Here is a 24,351-nt window from a genome sequence, read left to right on the forward strand (position 1 = left end):
GATATCACAGAGGGCCTTATTTTTAAGGCTAAGACTGTATCACTGGGGATTTCCACTTAAATCATGGGATTCTTATATGGTGGTGTTACGGCTGTGCCTAGAGGCACCGGTCAGGATAGAGGTCCCAATGTTCAGGGCACTGTACAAACACACTGGCCACCTTAATACCCAGTGACGTTCTGAATGGAGCCTGGTCCAAGGGTGAGGAGATAGCTCAGTGGTTTGAGCATTGGCCTGCTAAGCCCAGGGTTGTGAGTTCAATCCTTGAGGGGGCCATTTAGGGATCTGGGGCTAAAATTAGGGATTGGTCCTGCTTTGAGCAGGGGGTTGGACTAGATGACCTCTTGAGGTCCCTTCCAACCCTGATATTCTATGATTCTATGAAGTCCTACACAGCCTGGCTAGGTGTTTCCTCAGAGGTCCATTCCTGATGGATTTCTAGCTTTGGAGGAGGGCAGGGCAGAGCAGAGACTCCATTCATGACAACAGGTTTTGAGATAAAACACTATGGGCCTGATTCTCCTCTCACTTCTTACACCAGTGTGAGACTTGTGAAACTTCCTGGACTTCAGTAGAACTGCTCCTGATTTATACTCCTGGAGAATCAGGCACCAGGACTCCCATGGCTTTGTCTCCACCACTGGGTATTGTTCATCTAAGTACAAGGGCTGAAAGGTCCTATTGGATCATCTAGACCTTCCCCTGTCCCTTCCAGTGCAGGACCATTCCCTACAGTGTATTCTCCATACCTTTGTCCTGTCCAGTCCTTTAATAACTCAAGTACTGGGGCTTCCACTACTTTCCCTGTGAGTTTTTTAAGCCGTTGGTCTCATCCTGATACTGTCGGAGGTCTCGTGACTTCAAGATCTTCAGCTGGTGTAAACTGATGTAGCCCCATTGATTTGTTTTTAATTAGACCTCTTCCTGGCTTTTACCTGGGTATTGTTGATTTGTTTTTTCATGCTGGTTTTGGTTTGGTTTGCCTGTAGGGAATTTATACCCAGAAGAGAGCAGACCCCAAAAAAGTCAAGGAAGAAGTGGTGGATTTTGCACGTTTCAAGTGGCCTTTGCTGTTTTCTAGATTTTATGAAGCCTTCAAATTCTCAGGTAACCCAGCAGAGAATGTGTTGCCATAGGATGAGCATCCATGAAATAAAAGAGAATTATATATGCTAGAGATGAACAAGACCTACTGGGTGATCTGGTCCATCCTCCTGAAGGCACAGGATTGCCTTGTATAGCACTTAGTGCAACCTGGCTATAAATGTCTCAAGCTATGATGCTTTTACCACATTCCCCTAATGAGCAAGGCGGGGACTTTCTGGCCTTTACAACTTGATTTGAGAGCTAAAAGTCTGTCCAATTTGTAAACCATTTTTAACCAGCGTTTTATCATTTACAGTCAGATAGTTGCCTGCACATTTATCTATTGTGCATATTGTCTTCAACCCAGGGCCCAGCCTGCCTAAGAACGATGTGATTGTAGCTGTGAATTGGACCGGAGTGTACTTTGTGGATGAACAAGAACAAGTCCTCTTAGAACTCTCCTTCCCAGAGATCACAGCTGTCTCAAGCAGTAGGTAAGGAAGAACAGAATGAGTCAGTTCATCCTTGTGTTGAGGTAACGATGTGTTAAAACAGTTGTTAAAAATGGTGTGTTGAATTCCTTGGCTTTAAAGGACTTAGGCTATGGCTACACTACAGAACTGATAGAGGCTCTAAGCTGATGGGAAAGAGCTCTCCCATTGACTTAATTCCTCCGGCCCCTGCACACAGCGATGGCTAGGTCAGCAGGAGAGCTTCTCCCACTGACCGCGCCATCCACACTGCTGCTGAGGTCGGTGTAACTTACGTCACTCGGGGGGTGGCTTATTCACACCCCTGAGTGACATCACTTATACGGATGTAAGGTGTAGTGTGTGCATAGCTTTAGCACGGAGCTGCACTGTAGGAAGCTTAGGCCAGGTCAGGGTGCAGGGAGACATCAAAGCAGCATCTGGTGACTTAGCTACTGTCTCCTCTGCTGAAACAGGGTGCTATTTGGCGGATTCTGCCACACTTGCCCTTTTGGCCGAGTGTTCAGGAACATTCATTCCAGTTGGAGTTCTGCAGCTACATCTCTCACATCCCATGCACTCTGCCAAAACTGACCTGTGTGGCTTAAAGTTAGATGTCTAAATCCATATTTAGGCATATTTTGACTCAGGGGGAGTTACAAATGCCCAGCAAGCACATTTGGCTCTTAAGCCTCCTTTATTTAGATGTCTGACATAGGCAACCCTAGTTTGACAGTATTGGTCTCAATCTTTATTAACCAGCATGGTGGTTTCCCTACTAGCAGTTAAAAGAAAGGACACTAAAAGCATGTGATGTTTTCCACAAGGCAATACTTGGAAGCATCTTCTTGCAATTAATCAAGCAGGAGCAGCTTCCTCTTGTCCAAGGGTAGAATTTGCTGTGTTGTGTTAAGGGGCTTATGGGCTTGTCTGAGGCTTTTCCTGAGCACTGTATACATGTGAAATATTCAACACAGAGTCAGAACAGACTGCAGACATAAAGCATGTCTTGGAAGCACATGAAGAGAACTACATTCCTGCTGAACCTAAATTGAACCTCAAGGCCATTTCTGAAATGAAGCAGAGACCAGGGTACTTTGGCAGTTCTTTAGATCTATTCTCCTCTGCACCTTGCTCTGTACGTTACAGAAAACTTCTATGATATTCTTGCTAGACTGATTTCTGGTAGGCACAGGCATGTTCTGATTTCTATTATAGGGAGGAGTCAAGGATAAATTTGTCTTATTTACAAACCGAATTAATTCCGCCACACAGTGGTACCTCCCCATAACTTTGAATTTATTATTATTTGTATGGGCCGAGGACCCTTAGTCCTGAAACAGGACCCCATTGTGCTAGGCGCTGTACAGAGACAAAAAAAGACAGACCCTGCTCCAAAGAGCTTAACTGTCAGATTAGAGCTCCTGCTATAGATTTGCTCTGCTCTTTCCCCCATTCCCAATCAGCATTCTTCTTCACCACACAACACAAAAGTGACCAGGCACCAAACCCAGAAAATGAAAATGACCTCTGGTGTTTGTTATGCAGGAGGTCCGGCTAAATGACCGTAATGCTCCCTTGTGGCCTGGGAATCTGTGAGCCAATTTCGCCTTCACGCTAGGACCAAATTTTAAAAACTCTCCACCTGAGTTGTGCCAGCAAAATGGGTGTGCGTGTACCTGTGTGTGTGCCTGGATCCCAGATGTGCACTTGCCCAGCAGTGTTTGTATATAGAGGGAAGCCCATTTTGACAGTGCTCCATGCATGTTTGTCCTCACGGGTGGCAGTGCGTGTTTACAACAGGCGCACGTGCACATTTTGCAGGAACGATGGAGGTGGCCAGTCGTGAACCTTTTCCCCCAGATCTCGGGGTGACACTGGCTTAATGAATGTGTTTCCTATGATCCCTGTTCTAGAGGGGGAAAGCTCCAAGGACAGAGTTTCACCTTGGCCACCATTAAAGGGGACGAATACACCTTCACCTCCAACAATGCAGAGGACATCCGGGACCTTGTTGTCACCTTCCTAGAAGGACTAAGGAAAAGATCAAAGTATGTTGTCACTCTCCAAGACAACCCAAACCCTGGTGAGTAAACTGACCAACCCCAAGGCAAAGAAATTCTCTGGCTTTAGGGCAGGCAATCGTTCGTATGTCGCTCTGGGAAGGCTGCCTGCTTCTCCTGCAAGAGGAGCACTCATGTATAAAAGGTTTTGTTTAATCACGATTGGATGTCTCTTTCAAAAATATATCCTCTATCTCAACCAGAAGATATGGGCTTGCTGCAGGGATTACTGGGTGAAATTCTCTGGTCTGTGTTCTGCAGGGGGTGAGATTAGATGACCACAGTGGTCTCTTCTGACCTTGAAATCAGTGTGTAAGACCTTTGGTTAGAGTGGGATTTTCAAAAGTGCCTGAGGGAGTTGAGCATCCAATTTCTATTGAAAGCCAATGGGATTTGGAAGCCTAACTCTCCTCGTTCCCTTTGAAAATGCCAGCCCAAGCACTTCTGTAAGTGGTATTTGTTCACTATACACATTTAGCAATCACCTGTTTTATAGGATCTGATTTCCCAGGGTTAGGTGTGTTAGGCAGGCATGTAGACAAGCTAATTACTCCAAAGGATGTTTGGAAATAACAGCAGCCACTTCTGCTGCAGTGGGAGAAGAATCTGGATTCCTCAGCTTCCTTAAAGGAGACCTGATTGTTATGGACCAGGACACTGGAGAGCATGTCATGAACTCAGGCTGGGCCAATGGGGTCAATGAAAGGACCAAACAGAGAGGAGATTTCCCAACGGACTGTGTTTACGTCTTGCCGACTGTCACCATGCCACCTCTGGAGATTGTGGTAAGATACCCTAAGGGGTGGTGCATCTTGGCAGGTCCCTGATACAAAAGCCATTGAAGTCAAAGGGAGTTGTTCCATTGTCTTCAAAGATTAGATCAGGCCCATAATCTCCCTGATGATGATGTGGTGGAAGCAAGAAATGACTAAGAGGGTAAACAAGTCATCGGGTCAGAGGGGAACCAGATTTCATCTGCCTGGACAACCTATTAGCCTTTCCACTGGGCTTGCTAGTTTGAAAACCACCCACTTTGGACCTAGAATATGGCTGAATCTTCTTAGATGTCACTGCGGCTTGAATTTGAAGATGATATTTGGGCAGGGGAGATGTGTCTATGCAGCTATGAATGAGAGGGGAAGTGGGTCCATAAGATACTTTCTGTCTTAGGATGTGATCCACACTGTAGAAACTTTTGAGATCCCCTGTGTTAATTACTAAGAAATGCACGAGACTGCATAGTTCCACTAAGATTGAGCGTTGTTGCTGTTTATTAGTTTGAAGTTAAGAGTTTGGTGTTTTTTCATTCATTCATTTCATTCATTCATTCATTTCTTTCATCTTCAGTCTTTTCATTTTTCATCTGCTTTCCCTCTCTGGACACACAAAGATTCTTTCATCTAAAATACATTGACTAACCATGACTCCTGTATTCTCTAGGCATTAGTCACGATGACCCCTGACCAGAGGCAAGATGTTATCAGAATGTCCCAGCTGGCGATTTCGGACAGTGAAGAAAGAGTGAAGCCGTACACCTTGGAAGAGTTCTCCTATGATTATTTTAGGTGAAGCTTTAAAAAAAAAAAACCTTTTCAGCCTACATAAGGGACTTGAGTTCATTCCTAAGGCAGAGCCGAATCAATGGCTGCATTTCAGGATTATTGGAAGAAATCTTTAGATTTCAGCTTGTCTGGCCCATTATGACTACAGCTGTGATTTAGGATGTTGTGTTTTGCATATAAGCTGGCAGAACATCGGAAGTCTGATCATTACATGAAATTTTATGGCCAGTGTTATTCAGGAGGTCCGACTAACTTATGGTCCCCTCTGGCCTTGCAGCCTCTGAATCATATGTAGAACATTACACAGGATCATGGAAATGTAGGGCTGGAAAGGACCTCAAGAAGTCATCAGGTCCAGTCCCCTGCACTGAGGCAGGACCAACTAAACCTTAAACTATCCCTGACAGGTGTTTGTCCAACCTGTTCTTTAAAAAACGTAAGTCTCTTCTGGTATGGCAAATCCTGTGTGTTAACTCCAGATAAACTAGAGCCTGGCACCTGTTCTAGGCAACTAGAGGGCTTGCCCAGTGATCACTGAAGGCAACAGAGAGACTCCTATTGACCTCAATGGGAGTTGGATTGGACCCTATAAGAGCGCCCTAATGCAGAACTGGGGGCCTTACATTTGGCCCCCAAATTCAGAAGCTGGGCTCCATAGAACCATCTCATCCCTCGTAATCTCTCCACGTTTCCTCATTGCTTTGTTTTTGCTGCTAGGCCGCCTCCGAAGCACACTCTGAGCCGGGTCATGATCACCAAAAATCGAGGAAAAGACAAATTGTGGTGCTACACCCGAGAGCCCATCAAGCAGCCCTTGCTGAAGAAGATCCTGGGCAGTGAGGAGCTGTCCCAGGAAGCCTGCATGGCGTTCATTGATATCCTTCCAGTGCTGTGGAAAGGTTGCCCACAATAGATCAAACCGACATAGGGGCACGGCCCAAGGAGTCACATTATGGGGTGATCCAAAGCCCACTGAAGTCAGTGGAAAGACTAACATTGACTTCAGTGGGCTTTGGGTCAGGCACCATGAGTAAGGCTATGATTATGTCACGGAGGTCAGGAAATCCGTGACTTCCAGAGACCTCCGTGACATTTTCTGTCCTGGGGCTGGAGCTGTCAGCAGGCAGCCCACAACTCAGAGTCACTGCTACCATCAGGCCCCACAGCAACTCCTAGCCTCCAGGCAACTGGGGTCCCCCAGAGCTCCCAGCCCCTGTTGGTGGGGGCGGTCCCCTGGAGCTCTCAGCTGCCGAGGGCGGCAGGGGGACCCCGGAGCTCCCACTTGCTGCCGGTGACAGGGCTCCTCGCAGCTGCCCACCCACAGTGGATGCAGCGGGTGGCAAGGGGACCCCAGAGCTCCCAGCTGCTGTGGTGGGGCGGAGCAAGGGGACCCCAGAGCCCCAGCAGCAGTGGGTGCTGAACCCTCCTCCCTTCCCATTTGGTCAGGGATATTTTTAGTAAAAATCACAGACAGATCACGGGCAATAAACTAAAATTCACGGACACCCGTGCCCTGTCTGTGATTTTTACTAAAAATATTCCTGATGAAATCTGAGCCTTAACCATGGGACTCCATACAAATGCTAATGATGAGAGATGGGTCTGAACCAAACTCCTGGACCCAAACAGCCTTGACCTCTGAGGGCCGGTCAAAATGCATACACAGACCCAGATGCAGATTATGCAGATGACCTGCATCTTTATAAGCTGGATGCACCAAACTTGGATTCAAGCATTATGGGGTAGTTAAAGCTCATATCCTAAAATTGCAGTGTGAGCCATTCCTTAATAATAATAAGCGGAAAATTTGGTCCAAAATGGGAGGAAATTTTTCGATGAAGTTTTCATAATTTTTTTTCTTGTTTTTTTCCCCCAACCAAAATTAAATTCAGAAAATTCATTTCAAACACACTGTGCTAAACAATAATAGTTACAATTGAACTAACAGGATGGGCCAGACCCCTTAACTGGTGTAAATGTGTGTAGCTCCATTGACTTCAACAGAGCTATGCCAGCATACACCATCTGAAGATCTGGCCATTAATAATAATAATTCCATGGCACTTACATGGTCAGAAGAAAGGGTCGCACTCATTCTGGGCCTATGTGTCCCCCCCAGCCAAGACTCTCCACCCTAAGAAAGCAAGATGACACATAAGGGTCTATGATTATGGGTGCCATCCAGAAGGATCCCAAAGCACATTTGAAGATTAACTATATACCTACCACCAAAATGCAGCCACCTCTGGAGTGATGCATAGCAACTCTTTAATTGGGTCGTTATCAGAAGCAATTCCCTAAGCCTCCTTGTTGCTGTATCCTTGACTGCAGCCGTGTACCTGTGCTGAAGTATATGGGTGACTATCCATCCAAAAGAACCCGCTCAGTCAATGAGCTAACAGACCAAATATTTGAAGGTGCCTTGAAAGCTGAACCATTGAAAGATGAAATCTATTGTCAGATCCTCAAGCAGCTCACTGACAACCACATCAAGTAAGAGTCATTCTTCCCCATGTATCCCACTCTAACTATCTGTGTCAGGTAATGCAGGACTGACGGGGGGGTTCTGCAGAATGGGTAGGCCCAGAAGTCTTCCGTTCTCTCTGTCGTCTTTAAAGACTTTTATCATCACTTTATCTACCATCTCTGTGCTGATGACTCCAATCTGTCTGTCTGCTCTGGACTTGTTTCTGTTCCTCTGCTTCTGCATTTCCCTCTGGTTCTATGACATCTCCTCCGGGGCAGACGTCTTGCCATAAATTTAAGTTTAACAGGATCTACATTTCCACCTATTCTCCGTTGCTACTGACCCTACACCATCCTCCCAGTCACTCAGGCCTATACTCTGGTGTGATCTTTGACTCCTCCCTCTTCCTCTCCCCAGACATCCAGCCCAGGTGCTTATGTGGCAGCTTCTTCCTCCACAGCAGTTCCATGGTCCATTCTCTACAGTTGTCTGGTGCTGGTGAATCTTCTCTCTACAATCTCTGCCCTCTGATGTATATGTAACCCCATTACTAACATTAGTGTCAGTGCGATAAGGCTTGAGATAAGCAGCTTTCAGACCCGAATTCCCGTCTGTGCTCAAGTTCCTTACCCAACTCTGACAGTGTTGAATGGGATGAAAGTGGGGTAAATGCCACTGATGGCCACTTTCATGCCCCTCTACACTGCCAGAGCAGTGTCAAGGGGGGCCTTAGTGTAACGGAGGTTCAGACCTTTCTGGTAGATAGTGTTCCTTTGGGGAGTTTGATTTTCCTGTTGTGTGTCTGTCTCTTTAAGGTACAGCGAAGAGAAGGGTTGGGAGCTGCTTTGGTTGTGCATAGGCCTTTTCCCTCCCAGCAATGTTCTCCTGCCACATGTCCAGAGGTTTCTCCAGTCCCGGAAGCATCACCCCCTAGCCACAGACTGCATACAAAGACTGCAGAAAGCACTGAGGTATGGTACCACATTCTGCTAGATGTGATGAGCACACCTGGTAGATGTGATGGGTTTGTGTGTGTGCGTGCTATTTGTCAGCATTTGCTGGCTGAGGAAGTGGGGAAGGGTTAGAACAAAGCGTTAAGCATCTCTCTGTCTATCTACTCCAGTGGACAGGGCTCTGAGCTGGAAGTTGGGTGCTGTGGGTTCTGTTCCTGTCTCCGCCATGAATGGCTGTCGGACCTTGGGCAAATCCCTTTGGGGGAGACGCTCAAAGGTGCCTAACCCATCGCCTTTCTCTGCGAGTTGAAAATTTCCCCATGCATCTTTCTGCCCCTCTGTTTTCCAGCTGTGAAATGGGAATAACTCTATTTACCTTCCTTTAATAAAGCGCTATGAATAAAAAGCCAAGTAGTATTAGTCTGGCTATCCACGCATTCCTAATATACCCATCGCTGTGATATCCAGGAGCCAAATAAACACATTCTCCCCCTTCAGAGCTCTGCTTAACCCTTGCATCTAGTAAGAGGCCCATAAAATCCTCCATGGCTAGGCTGCTCTGGTGCTATGACAGCTACTTACTATAATAACCACACCTCACTGGCTGTGACCTTGAGCTCCCTCTCGCTGGTCATTGTAGCCACCTCTTGTCTCTCTTCAGACACTTAGACTATCAGCTCTTTGAGACAGGAACCATTCTTTTGTTATATATTTGTACAGCAGCTAGCACAATTCAGCCCTGATCCTGCTTATGGCCTCTAGGTGCTACCACAATACAAATAATAAAATAAAGCAGGGCAGAAGAATCCTTGCCGTGACTACTTTGTCTGCTCATATTTCCATGGGCCGTTCTGGGGGAAGGTAGATTGGATGTGAAAACTACAAGATGTATTCATTCCTGTACCTAACCAGAGCAGCACCCCTAATAAATCATAGATCTTTCAGCCCCTTCTCTGTTGTGTCCTCCTTTTGGCTGCTGGGTAGCCACGCGGGTGAGCCCTTTCCCAGCTCCTATCCTAAAACCATTTTCCATGTAAGAACTCTTTCCATTTTGTGTTGCTCAAGGGGTTTCATTAGTTATGGATGATACTATTCTGTTTTTGTCAGGTATAAAAGTATATCAGCAGCGAGTTCTCCAGTGCCATATTCACGGTAAACCTCCTGTCTTATAGGAATGGCTCCAGGAAGTATCCTCCCCATCTGGTCGAAGTGGAGGCAATTCAACACAAAACCACCCAAATTTTCCACAAAGTTTACTTTCCCGATGACACTGATGAGGTAAAAGGGAGGAAAAAAAATCTGAATTCCTGCAGGACAGACTTACGTTTTCTCTAATTAATGCCCAACCTAGGCTAACATCAGTTCTGGCTTGGGCTAGGCTTGCGTAAGACCATGGAGTGCAATAGCGAGTCATAGATGTGGACGCTTAGCTACACGGATCAAAATCAACATGAGTTTGATTCATTGCCATTTCAATTCAGGTTTTCGAAACATAGACCCTGTTTCTCTTGTCTCTTCTGCTGGCGAAGTTAATAGAGGGACACCAGTGTCAATCTCGGAGACAGGAAGCGGGACCAAAGCCACCTCTAATTATAAAAGGAACAAACCTGATGTGTGAATGTGAAAACATGTACCCTTTCCTCATATAAGTAGGGGTCTCCCAAATTTGCATCCGTGAAAATCGTGTCACAGACCATGAAGTTTGTTCTCCCCCATGACATCTGGTCTCCGGCAGATCTGAAGGCAGAGGGGAGAGCGGCAGCTGCTGGCCAGGCACCCAGCTCTGAAGGCAGTGCAGCAGCCAACAGCATCAGGGAAGTAAGGGTGGCATGGTATGGTATTGCCACCCTTACTTCTGTGCTGCTGCTGGCCTTCAGTGACACTGACTTCAGAACTGCTGCTCTCCCGCCGCCCAGCTTCAGGCAGCACCGCCGCCAGCAGCAGTGCAGAAGTAAAGGTGGCAATACCGGGACCCCCCCCCCACAATAGGCTTGTGAGTCCCTTTTGTGTCAGGGGCCCCCAGTTTGAGACATGCTGTGGAGAAATCGCACATTTTTCGTGGATTGGTCACAGCATAAATAACGAATTTTGTGGATGTGCAACACATCTGCAAAATCTGTTATTTATGCCGTGACCAAACTGTGAAAAATGTGTTTGATTTCTCCGCAATTTAAGTAGACCCCCTACATATAAGTGTCCATCCCATTCCTTCATGGTCTTATCTCAACTAGACTGTCAGCTCTTTGTAGCCAGCAGCATGTCTTTTATTGCCTGCTAAGCACTCTGCACGCTTATGGAGATGAATAGGAATATTTATGCATGAGCAGCTTTGTGTGTGCAGTTCCTGGCATGTGCCATTCTTACACACTAGCACTTAGTACTGCAGGAATGCACGCACAATCTTGTGTGGATTTGCACATCTAAACACTGTTGCTGGCAGGTACAAGACACAGAAGGTGACGAATGCCCAGACAAGTGAGTGCTTGTACAAAGCTGGGCATGCACAAGGGGAGATCAGGGAGTGTCCCCCTCTGACAGGGTGGCCCCATCTGTCGTAGTCTGTCATGGAGATCTTCGCAGCCACACTGAGATGTTATGTCTTTAGAATTCTTTCCATGGGCAGGTCTTCACTACAGATCTGAGATCAATCCACCGGCGGTCGATTTAGCAGGTCTAGTGAGGACCCGCCAAATCGACAGCAGATCACTCTCCAGTCGACCCCTGTACTCTACCTCCAATGAGATGAGTAAAGTAAGTCGACAGGAGAGTTTCTCCCGTCGACCCCCCCACAGTGTAGACCCCGCCGTAACTCGACCTAAGACACGTCAACTCCAGTTACGTTATTCATGTAGCTGGAGTTGTGTAGCGTAGGTCGACTTACCGCGGTCGTGTAGACATAGCCTAAATGTGACAAGAGACAAGCCAGACAATGGTTTACAGACACATCTTGGGCAGCCCGAAGGCAGACACAGTGGGGACTTGAATGTTAGATGGGTTAGCCACCGATGCACCCATGGTGATCTGCACTCTAAAGGCTGCACAATCAGCTGGGTTATGGGCACAGCAATGGTGTGACACTCTGAATATCATCAGGTCCTGTGCTATTCAAAAGGATAGCCAGGAGCATGGAGTCGTACTACCCCCAGACAGCAAGAGGCATGTGTGCCCTTCCTGGGTAGAATGATGTCTGTAGGCCTGGGGCATCTCGAGCCTATGCATAGGCCCAGTGTAGTGTCTCTCCCTTCCTCTCATTGCACAATGAAACTGCATTTCCTCCCGCCCTGAGAACCAACGGCAGCTGAAAAAAAAACCCCAAAGCCCTGTCCTGTGTAGATTTGGGCCCCCTTTCACTGATTTGGGGGAGAGAGGGGTCTCAGTTGTAGGGTGCCCGCATTGGACTTGATTCACAGAGCTGCAGAGCACCCACAACTCCAGCTGAAGTTATTGGGAGCTGGAAGTTGCTTGGCACCTCTGAAGGTCAGGAGCCAAAGTAGCTCAAGGGAGGCCCACAAATCACTGATCACTGGTCAAAAGTGAGCCCCGGGAATGAGTGGAAAGGTAGGAATGCCCTGAGTCTCTGAGGCCGCAGAAGCAAAAGCTGAGCACTGACAGCTGCTCAGAATAAGGAGAAGAACTGGAACCTGCTGATGAAGTAGGGAGATCTTAGGCATCGCCTTTCTCCCCTTGAACAATGGCAGTGATACGTTAGCACAGAGGTGGGCAAACTAGACCAACCTGCCTGGCCCCTGAGCTCTCGGCTGGGGACGCTAGCCCCCAACCCCTCCCCTGCTGTTCCCCTCCCCTGCAGCCACGCCGCCGCACCCCCAGCGCTCTGGCCCACCGCTCCTGCTGGGCAGCTCGGTGGCGTGGCTGGCTCCAGCATGGTAAGGAGGCAGGGAACAGGGGGTTGGATAAGGGGCAGGAGGTGCTGGGGGGCAGTCAGGGGACGGGGAATGGGGGGGTTGGATGGGTGGGGGGCACTGAGGTGGGCAGTCAGGGGGCGGGAAGTGGGAGGGGTCGGATAGGGGGCGGGGGCCAGGCTGTTTGGGGAGGCACAGCCTTCCCTACCCGGCCCTCCATAAATTTTCACAACCCCGATGTGGCTCTTGGGCCAAAACGTTTGCCCACCCCTGTGTTAGCATCTAGGGGGGACCAGGAAGAATGCACAGAGAAGCAATGGTGTAACTCAGCAGGACAGCTCTGCCTCTGTGCAAAGAGCACCTCTAAGTTCCCCGCGAGAGAGGGTAACCCAAGAATGAACAGCGAGGTGGCTGAGGTGTGGGTTCCACCTCTCTTTGCAGGCATTTGAAGTGGAGTCCAGCACTAAAGCCAAGGATTTCTGCCAGAACATCTCCAGCAGACTGCTGCTGAAGTCATCGGAGGGCTTCAGCCTCTTTGTCAAAATCTCTGACAAGGTGAGCGGCGCACAAAGCGATCGGCCACGGATTGAGCAGCTCTGCGTTGCAGAGCCTTTGTTGTGCCATGTCCCACTGGTGTAAATCATCGGCGCTCTGCTGAAGCCGGTGGAGCTATGCCACTTTACACCGCCTAAGGGCCTGGTCCATTGCTCCTGAGCGCCTCCCTGCATCTGACCCCTGGAGATTTCTAGTTAAAGGGCCAGGCAGTCCTGCAGCCCCTACTCACAAGCCTCATCCCACTGAAGTCAAAGGGGTTACTAATGGCTGTGTGTACAGCTGATGGGAGGGCTGCAAAACTGGGTTCTGCTGGAGCTGGCTACATGATACTGTCAGGATGGGGTTTTCCAAAGCACCCAGCGATGGCCTAAGTCTGCTCCAGTTCACATCAATCCCATCCCCAGTCAGTGACTTCAATCCAGGCTGAGCACTTTGGAAGATCCCACTCTACAGCTTCAAGGCCTGATCCCGCCCCCCTTCCTGACTCCCGTGGCAGGGCTGGTGTGCATAAGGATCGCAGGACAGTGCCCTTAAATTCTGTAACGTCTTGCATGCCAGTTGCATCTCAGACTGCTGTAGAACATAAGAACAGCCATACTGGGTCAGACCAATAGGCCATCTAACTCAGTATTCTGTCTTCCAACAGTGGCCAATGCCAGGTGCTTCAGAGGGAATGAACAGAGCAGTGCAATCATCAAGTGGTCAATCCTCTGTCATCCACTCCCAGCTTCTGGCAGTCAAAGGCTTGGGACACCCAGAACATGGGGTTGCATCCCTATCTTGGCTAGTAGCCATTGATGGATCTATTCTCTAAGAACTTATTTAATTCTTTTTTGAGCTCCATTATAGTTTTCGCCTTCACAACATCCCCTGGCAATGAGTTCACAGGTTGACTGTGCGTTATGTGAAGAAATCCTTCCTTTTGTTTGTTTTAAACCTGCTGCCTGTTAATTTCATTGGGTGACCCCTGGTTCTTGTGTTATGAGAAGGCTTAAATAACACTTCCTCATTCACTTTCTCCGCACCAGTCATCATTTTATGCCCTCTAGCATATCCCCCCTTTTAGTCGTCTCTTTTCCAAGCTGAAAAGTCCCAGTCTTTTTTAATGTCTCCTCAGATGGAAGCTGTTCCATACCCCTAATGATTTTTGTTGCTCTTCTCTCTACCTTTTCCAATTCCAAACTATCTTTTTTGAGATGGGGCGACCAGAACTGCACACAGTATTCAAAGTGTGAGCCTACCATGGATTTATAGAGTGGCATTATAATATTTACTTATTATATGTCCCTTTCCTAATGGTTCCTAACATTTTGTTAGCTTTTTTTTACTCCTTTTTACTTTTTTTTACTCCTTGTGGGGTTAAATCATCCAAAAGGCAGATAGTCTGCTACAAATGACCAAGGAGAGAAGTATATAAATGCTTTGTGGGTTGAACAAATTGAAGCAATTATTTACAGGATCAACAACAAAGAACAGTGGTATTGTCAGCTGCATAACCAAAGGCATCACAGAGCCAGGAGCTGATAGCCCCTCCCTATATGGCTCTGGTCCAGCCGGACCTGGAATATTGGACCAGACAGATAGTGACCTATTAGAGGGGAGCAAGAGGACGATCACGCTGCTGAATAGACTGATTTACAAGGAAGGATTAAATGTGGTACACAAGAACTGTCCAGAAGCAATGGAAAGATGAAGGGAGATGAATTGATTAGGGTCGAACAAGAGAAGATAACTAGGAATAACTGGATGAAATTAGGTGAAGGACAGCGTAGAAACAGCTAGGTCAGCAATAGCTTTCTGATGGTGAGATCTGTGGAAGCCTCACCATCTGAGATATTTAAAACCAGCATGGGCAAGGCACTGCAAGACATACTGGAAGAAATTATCCCCCAGTGGCAGGGGGATGGGCTAGGCTAGCTCACATAATAGGCTTTTCTCCCCTATAATTCTCTGATTAGCTATTGTTTGGTTGGTTTTATTAACAGTGGAATGTGTTTCCACAGGTTATCAGCGTCCCAGAAGGAGATTTCTTCTTTGACTTTGTCAGACATCTTACGGACTGGATAAAGAAAGCAAGACCTGCAAAAGATGGTAATAATGTCACTCTTCTGTTTTGCTGCCATTTCCTCTCCCAAGTAGAATGCTGGCCAGGGAGGTCTCATAGAACCCATTGAAATAATTTTTAAAAGGCTCCTCTTGCCCACCATAACATGATGAAAACTACATCTGTAATGTGTTTGGCACCGTATAATGTTTGGGTCTTGGATATTCATGTAAATCATGTCAGCAGCAACTCTGCACCTAAGCAATGATCCATTCTTGGGCAGAGAACAAACTTTTACTCTTGCTATCCATAACTTCTAAAAAGAACTGCACAACAGCTAACACCCAGCAATTCTCCAAGCTCTGACTACTTATACGTTCAGTTAGAGGGCACTTAGTGTCTTTACATTACTTAAGACTTTATATTGCCACCTGACAACTCCCAATAATTTCACAGTATCCACTTTAATCCTGTTCCCATTTCTATTAAGGGAATCAAGAATCTTCTGTGGTCAGACAGGTCACAGGTGCCGAGGGCTAGCAAGGCAGAGATCAACTAGACCATGCCTCTAAATAAGTGACTTCCCCTGAAGGTTGAAGTTTTGTGGTTGCTGTCCAGACTTTGGCAGATGCAGAAACTTTCTGTGCTTTTAGCATTGCTTTGCTAACTGAAATGCAGCTCCATTAACTGGCCCCAAGTAATTTTCCAGAAACTGCCGCAATACATTATAATGCTGTTGCTATGAAATTAAATCCATCCTCCTTTCATTCAAGATTTGCAAGTGAATCCAGTGCTTATTTAAGTGAAAGCCTGAAGACCACTAACTTAAGAGGTCAAAGAGCAATTTAGGGAGCCACTCTGTAGCCAATGCACTTCAGTCATGGGCTTTAACACTCTTGCTATTTCATCCCTGAACCTCCTGCATCAGGGGCTGTGAATTGCTCCAAGGAGCGAGTGTCTCTTTTATACAGGTTTCCATCTAGTGGCTGAAGCGTTTGTTACAAGCCTAGTCAATGTTGAACGGATTCCTTTTTGCAGGTATAGTGCCTTCTCTCACATACCAAGTGTTCTTCATGAAAAAACTGTGGACAAACACCATACCTGGGAAGGATTCAATGGCAGACTCCATCTTCCACTATTATCAGGTACTCCATGAGTTTACAATACTGCGGGAGGTCTGGATGACTTGGGGAACTAGTAAGGGGATAAAAAGGCTTCCTCCTTCTACATCAATAGCTCAAATCCAACTCACACTAGTAGTGACAAATAGAGGTTTCCATGTGCTGGCTGGACTGGAGGTCTTAGTCCAGCTCCTCTTGAATAGGTGTCGCCATCAATGTTCCCTCTAATTTTTGACAGGCCGTGTGCGCAAAAAATGTCTTCTGTGCAAATTGTTGTGCTTCTGTGCAAATTTTTATGTGCACGGTGTTTCGCCATATGCACAGGGTTTAGGATCTGTGTGCACATGCACACAGCTTAGAGGGAACAGTGGTCGCCATCATAAAACCATGGGTCAGAGGCACTAATTCGCCCTCTTCTTGGCAGTCTCAGCAGAGAAGCCGCACTCTGAATAGCCTGAGATTTTTCATCTCTTTCATGTCAAGGTGATCTGCTCAGGTCAGATTCGAGTGGCAGAGACAGGGCAGAATGCCGCACCACTGCTGCACTTGTTCTGCAGCTAAAGAGAGATCTCTGTTCCTCTGGACAGTCTGGCCAGCTACTTTCAAGTGTGAAATTCATACGCACACACCATTGATTACAGTCATTCTTGATAAAATGGTTGTTCAAACACGAACGTGCCTCCTGCTGATTATGTCATACAAGATCTTGTTGACAGATGAGGGGTACTTTTTAAATCATTTTCGAGGTTATATAACATAGGGGGGAACTGGAAAGCTTGATTTGAATAAAAGAAAAAGCCATTAGATTCCAAATGATCCCCCTCAACAGCTGAGCTCCTCTGGGCCAACACAAGTTGCAAAGTGCGTTAGAGTATGAGCTAAAATGGCCTTGGCCAAAGCAGTCTGGCTGAGAGATGAGCATCTAGTGGTAGCCGAGGTAATCCAGAGCTGGTGCTTTAACAAAACATTTCCACCCGCCCCAGCACAATGATGATTTCAGAAAAATATTGCAGTTCCCAGGCAATTCCTCCATAACTAGAGAGGGGTCAACAGCAGCAAATGCCATGAACTCCCCTGGGGAATTCCCCATATAGATTGAATTTACCTGGGAAGCACTTAGTTATCGCTGTGATGGCAGCCATTGAAGAGATCTTTAAGATTGTAAGAGGTAAATGGTGCTGTCAGTTACACCTCTAAGGAACTGGCTGTAACTTGCATGGTGAGAGGGCAGAAGGGGGGTGATCAAAGGAAGAAACAAACAGGTGTAAAATAAAGCAGGGAGAGGCCTCAGCTGCATTGCATCTGCCACCAGCAGTGCAGAGGGGAAGACTCATTGGGGATGAGCCTGCCTGCCTGGTGCCTGAGAGCCAGGCTCAGAACCAGAGTCCAGCCAATCCACAGGTCTCACGGGGTTGCAGTTCAGGAGCAGGTTTTGGTTCCCCTCATTTTGGGCCAGTCATGATGTCGCGCTTTAGGTTTATATCTGGCTTCACCGAGGCTCAGGCTCTGCAGATCCAGTGTTTTACCCGGGACCCATCGCTAAGATTCAGGTTTTTCATTCAAATCCCCAAAGCTGTTAGACTTGGGTTCATTTCAAACGCGGGGCAAAGATCAGGTGAGACCCTGTTTTATTGAGCCCAGATTCCTGGCCGCAGTAGTGCAAAGGGTCTCGGTCTGGACTTCATGAAACCCCCCTTCCCCCCAGGGCCACCAACCATTGTGCCTTTCCAGTGCTTCTGAAGGGGAAGGGGGTCCCAGCTAAGTGGGGGTTCCAGGGGTGGGTTGGGTTGTGGGATGGAAAAGGCTGAAGATCACTGCACTAACACAGCCAGCTTTCAAGCAGCTTCCTTCTATAGCTGCCGACCTGCTAGATTTCCCTTAGCCAGCGTCTACGTGGCATTTGTCTTGGGATGGTTGGGTGCTGCCATTCAAGCAGCCTCTGTCTCTCGGGACAAAAGGACGTCTTTGAGAACCTGGATGTTTGTGACCGCCCCCGTTACCTTGTGAAACGCTTTCATGTGCAGGAATTACCAAAGTACCTGCGTGGCTACCACAAGTGTACCCGGGAAGAGGTCTTACAGCTGGCAGCTCTGATCTACAGGGTGAAGTTTGAGGATGACAAGTCCTACTTCCCCAGTATCCCCAAGCTCCTGAAGGAGCTGGTGCCTCAGGAGCTTCTCCGGCAGCTCTCTCCGGACGACTGGAAAAGGGTAAGGAATGGCCTGGATAACACCGAGCCAAGCTCAGAGAGCGGTGCTGCGGGTATAGCATCTCGACAAGCTTGTGTGACAGCTGCCATCCTGTCCAACACAGCAGGGACTGAACTGGGGACCTCCAGAGCTAAAAACATGAGTGCAACAGCTTGAGCTAAACCTCCTTAGGTGGGGCCGTAACAGAATCGATGCTCTGCCAACCATGCCCAGAGTGGGACTGGTAACTCACTCACACTAGTAGGTTACACTTACACCATAGGGAAGCAGCGCTCAGGGCCCAGCAAAGATCAGAGCCCCATTTTGTGAGGCACTGTAGAAGCACATGGTAAGAGACAGTCCCTGTCCTACAGAGCTTACATTCAAGACAGACAAAGGAAGCGAAGATTGATTATCCCTGTTTTATGTGTGGAGAACCAAGGCACAGAGAGATTAAGTGACTTGTTCCAGATGAGACCGGGAGTCAGAATCAAAGCTGGGAATTGAATCCAGATCTTCCATGCGCTAGCCCAGTACATTAACCACAAGACTCTCCTTCCTCACTCTGGAGAAAGCACTTGTGGATAGTCAAACCTGTACTGGCTGGAAGATGGAAAAATAAAGTATAAGGTCTTTTCAGGCTCCTGCGTCTGCACGGGCATAATAGCGAATGGGCAGGTGAGGGCACGGTGGATTTCTGTTAAAACAGGCCGGCAAAGTCTGATGTTTTGTGGCAGGAATAACATGATATCTGTGTGTCATGATGCTCTTTGTATTCAAATGTCCTAGTTCCCAGGTGGTCTGGCAAACCCTTCAGTAATGTCATGTTGTCCTTTGCAGTCCATTGTGGCGTATTTCAATAAGCATGCAGGCAAAACAAGAGAAGAAGCCAAGCTTGCCTTCCTAAAGATTGTCTTCAAGTGGCCTACATTTGGATCAGCCTTCTTTGAAGTGAAGGTACAGATTTCATTGCGTGTGTCACCTGGCAGGAGCAGGAACCCCGGGAAATGGCTGGTTCTCGCCGCTCCTCCCCCTGACAGATTATAAGGATTTCTAAAGGGAAGAACTGCTGGCTGTTCGGTGGCCACTGCCTGGGCCACGTAGGCTCGTTTGCCAGCCTGCTCCCTCTAATTAGGTACTTCCGTGGTACTCATCATTGTCAGAGGACCTCCCACTCATGAGTGGATCTGTCCTCTGTGTGGGAGGGCAGTGCTACTATTTGCCATTTTACAGATGGGGAACCGAGGCACGGGGTAGAGTGAGACTTTCAATGGGACTTGTGCTCCTAAGCCACTTAAGAGCTTTTGAAAGTTCTGTTTTAAGTGACTTAAGTGACAGCCAAGGAGTCGATGGATGAGCCAGGAATGGATCTCAGGTCTCCCGAGTCGCAGTTCATTGTCCTAGCCACAAGACCTTGCTTCCCACCCCTTGACTTGATTCTTCCTGGATGAGCTGGAGGCAGAATGGCTGGGTGTGTGGGGAAGCCTGCGTTGTCACTGCCCTTATTGGTTCTGGGCTGCAGGACTGAGGCCTTTGGGAGTTAGGTGCCTCCATACCTTTGTGGATCTGGCCCTGAGTCTCCAGAACTGTCTGGCCAGTATCTCTGACCAGCACTAAGGAACCTAAAGCCAAACGTAGGCCGAGCAACGGGAAATGATGCAGTTGGCCCAGGATTCCTTCAGACCAGAGGTACTAAGGACAGGAGAGTCAGTGCATCAAGCAGAGGTGATCTGAGGAGGGAAGGGCCACCTGGGGCTTCCCACTGCATCCCAGCTCACCCAGTCCACAGGCAGGATGGCTCCCCTACCAGCTGCTTCCATTGGCAAACTGGGCGGGGAAAGAAATGGAAAAGAAGGAACTTTAAAGCCGCCAATCGCTTACTCCTTAAAGTCACCAGGTGTTTGAGGCGGGGGTGGGGAGTCTCGTCATTAGCTGGATGGCTGTTACCATAGCAGTGAAGAGGCCTTGATTTATTTTGAGCTTCCTTAAAAGGATAAACTAGAGCGCGCTCCATGGGCGAGCTAAAACGCAGCGGGATTCTTGCCATGAGGATGCTCCTTCCATTGCTCTGACAGAAGGGGCCCTCAGCCGCGAGTTGTCCACTCTTCTGGGCCTTTTCATGTGACTGCTTCTTCTCGTTTCTAACAGCAAACTACCGAGCCAAATTACCCAGAGATCCTTTTAATTGCCATCAACAAGCACGGAGTCAGCCTCATCGATCCCAAAACCAAGGTAAGCCAGACACCATCAGTTACTACCTGCGGAAAGCTCAGCCATGTGCAACGGGGCCGGGTGTGCCTCCCAGGGCTAACGCTAGCAACCTGTGTGTGTGTGGGGGGGTAACGTTAAGCATCTAAATCAATGGCCTGATTCTTGAAGGTACTGAGTCTTCTCCGCTTCTTGTGAGGTCGCCAGGAGCTGTGGGCACTCAGCACCTTGAAAAGTCAGGCCACTTGGGTGGAAGTCTGAACACTTTGGCCGTGACTCTGGGGTTTCTGAAAGGGACACGCTGACACAAGGTGGGGCTCACCGCTCCTGCCATTGTTTGCACTGCAAGTGCCATGGGCCAGGTTTGCACACATGAGTCCATTGTGAGGGTGCAGATGCCCTCTGCCCCAGCCACGATCCTGCCTGGACCTCCCTGATGTGCAGTATCCCTTTGGGTGCTGCAGCATGATACCCCGTGTGCTCAGCTGCCTAGTGTGACAGAGGGCAGAGCTATTGCTCCCCCTCTCTCACCTCTTTCCCTGCTCCCCTTGGGATTGTTTGCTCTCCTGAGTGCAAAGATTGCAGCGATTGGATGTGCAAACCCTCTCCTGGTGCAGAGGCAGTTCCCTTTATGTTGTGCTTTTGTGCCTCCCAACAGCTGCACATGGCCCAGCCCCAGCTAGCCCTGTGTGCAAAATGTAGGGTGACCATACGTCCCATTTTGGCCGGGACAGTCCCCTTTTTAAGCTCTGTGCTGGTCATTCCGACTTTTTTGACAAAAACTGGCCTTTGTCCTGTTTGCTCTTCCTAACTGATCAGTTGGGAAGAGCAAACGAACAAATGCCAAATTTACCAAAAAAGCTGGGTCCGCTGCCCCCCTTAGGGGGGCGCGGAGGAACGTTGTAGGGGCAGTGACGCGAGGGGCCAGGAAGAGGGGCTCGGGGGCTCAGCCCCAGCTGCGGGAGGTACAGAGCTTGACGGGGGGGTCAACCCGAGCCATGGGTGGCGCAGAGCTCAGGGGGATTGTCCCTAGCCCCAGGCAGCAGTGAGGGGGCAGCTCTGGTGAGCCCTGCAGGCAGGGGGGGCAGCTCGGGCAAGCCCAAGGCCATTCGTTTTTACTTTAGGAAATATGGTCACCCTAGCGAAATGGCTCTTATGTTTAATGGAAAGTGGTGTTAGGTACACACATCTCAGGAGTGTGTAGCCTGCCTAGCTAAATGATGAGGAAGGGAGACAAATGACGGCTGCCACATCAGGGTTGCAAAACTGTATGGAGGGCCAGGTAGGGAAGGCTGTGCCTCCCCAAACAGCCTGGCCCCCGCCCCCATCCGACCCCTCCCACTTCCTGCCCCCTGACTGCCCCCCTCAGAATTCCTGACCCATCCAACCCCCACTGCTCCTTGTCCTCTCCCGGGACCCTCCGCCCCTAACTGCTCCTCCCCCGGGATCCCACCCCCTGTCCAACCCCCCCTGCTCCTTGTGCCCTGACTGCCCCAACCCCTATCCACACCCCCGCCCCTTGACCAACCCCCCTGGAACTTCCACGCCTATCCAACCCCCCCATTCCCCATCCCCTGACCGTTCTTCCCCATCCAACCGCTCCCTGTCCCCTGACCGCGCCCAGCCCTGAACCTCCACCCCATCCAACTGCCCCCTGCTCTTTCTCCCCGACTGTCCCCTGGGACCCCTGCCCCTTATCCAATCCCCCCTGCTCCCCGCCCCCTTACCATGCTGCTCAGAGCAGCAGTATTGGCAGCCCCGATGCCCGGCCACAGCCAGCTGCCCAGAGCACAGTGGCTCTGCGAGCTGAGGCTGCAGGGGAGGGTCCAGGGGCTCGCTTCCCCAGCTGGAAGCTCAGGGGTCGGGCAGGACGGTCCTGCGAGCCAGATGTGGCCCACGGGCCGTAGTTTGCCCACCTCTGGCTTAGGAGCACCATTGCTTGGGACGTGGAAACCTAGCCTGGATAACGCACCAGTTCCTTTCCTAGTCCTTCATTGTTGTCAGTGAGCTGTGGCTCAGACCCGGAGAGGGGCCAAACTTAGATGACCTCCTGCGTAAGCCCTGCATAAGAATTGCCTAGTGGCTCAGACCCATGGTCCCTCTAGACCTCGGGCCTGTCTCCAACAGCGACTGTGGGTTACAGGAAAAAGGCAAGAACCCCCACTGATCTCTCCCCCTCTCCGTTTCTGGTGGGACCATGTCACCTCAGGAAATGCATTTGGTTTGTTGGGGTGGGAAGCCCAGAGGGAAATGAGGGGTTAGCCGCTGGGGATTCAGCATATGTTCAAAGTATCTGACTGTCCTTCTGCGCCTCTTAGGATATTCTCACGACTCACCCCTTCACCAAGATCTCCAACTGGAGCAGCGGCAACACGTACTTTCACATCACCATTGGCAACCTGGTGCGGGGAAGCAAACTGCTCTGTGAAACGTCACTGGTAAGGAGAGTTCAGGGCTCTCGCTCAGTCGCTGAGCACAGAGAGCAAGAGGGGGGATCTAACTGAAGGCTGAACCTCCAAAGCCGCACCCTGGGTTCAAATCCTCTTTTCATGTCACATTGCCTGTGTCCGAGCGTCTGGGCCAACGGGCTTTGAAATGGAAGAACAGCAGTGTGCGGCAGAGAATTAGTGAGCTCACTAAATATGTCCCTGCTTCCCTGCAAGCTACGGCTAAGACATCACTGGGTCTAGCACAGCTGTTACTGGTGCGGGACTAAATCGGGCTTCAGGCAGGGGCAGTGTTGGAAGTAATTCTGCATTTTGGAGGGGGAGGGGCAGGTTTCTGGAGCCGGCTGATTGAAAAGGAAACTGCAGCTGTTTGAAGCTGCTCAAAGGCCTGGGATGTTGGACTAAATCCTGTGGAGATGGATGGATGGGAAGAAGGCAAGCGAGGTGGCCAAGTGTGCAGGATAAATTCATTTATTCACTCCCTGGCTGTGAGGGCAGGAACAGAGGCCATAAGCTGTGCTACGTACTCACAAGGGCCAAACCCTCTGCTGGTGTCAGGGGAGCTGCACTGATTTACACCAGCAGAGGACTGGCACATAGAGTCCATTTCAGCTTTGCCCAGGGCAGTAGTAATGGCTTAGCCTGTTACCCCAACTGATGGCCCTTGTCTGTGGGTGAGGGCTCTGAATGTTCAGCCAGGTTAGTCACCAGGTGCTTTATAGCAAGCCGAACAGGCAGCATCACCACCGTAGCAATCTGGTGCTGTGCACTCTGGAACTGACTAGCATGCTCTAGACTTAGTTCAGGTCTTAAATCCAGTACCAAGCTTCTCTGCCCACCATCCCATAGTGAACCAGAGTCAGTGATACTCTGTCATGGCTTGCTTTGGGTGACGGGAGAGCATCACAGTCTGGTTTTTAGCTCTCTGCCCCCATCGGAGCAGAGGAATTGCCAGACTGGATCAGACCCGAGCTCCATCTAGTTCAGTATCTTGTCTCTGGCCATAGCCAGCACCAGCTGCTACACAGGAAGATGGAAGAACCCCACTGTAAACTGACATGGGGTAATCTGCTTGCACATGAGGTCTGACCCTGATCTCTAATAGGTAGAGATTAGCTTAAGCACTGAAGCATGAGGTTTATATCCCTTCCAATATTTATCACCATTAATTATAATTACTCTGGAGATTCTTGATATCCATATAATAATCAAAACCCTTTTTGAACCTGGCCACAACAACTTCCTGTGGCAGAGTTTTCCACAGTCCAATTATGCGCGTGTGAAAAAGTATTTCCTTGTATTGATTTTGAACTTGCCATCTTTTCA

The 24,351-nt window shown here is 49.0% G+C and overlaps 1 protein-coding gene across 1 annotated transcript in view; it reads left to right on the plus strand.

Moving 5' to 3' along the window:
- MYO7A (myosin VIIA) overlaps positions 1–24,351 on the plus strand; it is a 116,777-nt gene that overhangs the window by 91,453 nt on the left and 973 nt on the right. Inside the window, exons 32-47 of the mRNA XM_073335284.2 lie at positions 990–1,107; positions 1,454–1,580; positions 3,473–3,642; positions 4,214–4,404; positions 5,060–5,184; positions 5,899–6,056; positions 7,521–7,674; positions 8,464–8,619; positions 9,774–9,879; positions 12,903–13,016; positions 15,020–15,107; positions 16,099–16,205; positions 18,206–18,391; positions 19,211–19,327; positions 20,519–20,602; positions 22,897–23,016. Of these exons, the coding sequence (XP_073191385.1) occupies positions 990–1,107; positions 1,454–1,580; positions 3,473–3,642; positions 4,214–4,404; positions 5,060–5,184; positions 5,899–6,056; positions 7,521–7,674; positions 8,464–8,619; positions 9,774–9,879; positions 12,903–13,016; positions 15,020–15,107; positions 16,099–16,205; positions 18,206–18,391; positions 19,211–19,327; positions 20,519–20,602; positions 22,897–23,016 (2,121 nt within the window). The remainder of the gene's footprint in view (positions 1–989; positions 1,108–1,453; positions 1,581–3,472; positions 3,643–4,213; positions 4,405–5,059; positions 5,185–5,898; positions 6,057–7,520; positions 7,675–8,463; positions 8,620–9,773; positions 9,880–12,902; positions 13,017–15,019; positions 15,108–16,098; positions 16,206–18,205; positions 18,392–19,210; positions 19,328–20,518; positions 20,603–22,896; positions 23,017–24,351) is intronic.

This window comes from Lepidochelys kempii, chromosome 1 (genome assembly GCF_965140285.1).
Source record: "Lepidochelys kempii isolate rLepKem1 chromosome 1, rLepKem1.hap1, whole genome shotgun sequence".
Taxonomy (NCBI): domain Eukaryota; kingdom Metazoa; phylum Chordata; order Testudines; family Cheloniidae; genus Lepidochelys; species Lepidochelys kempii.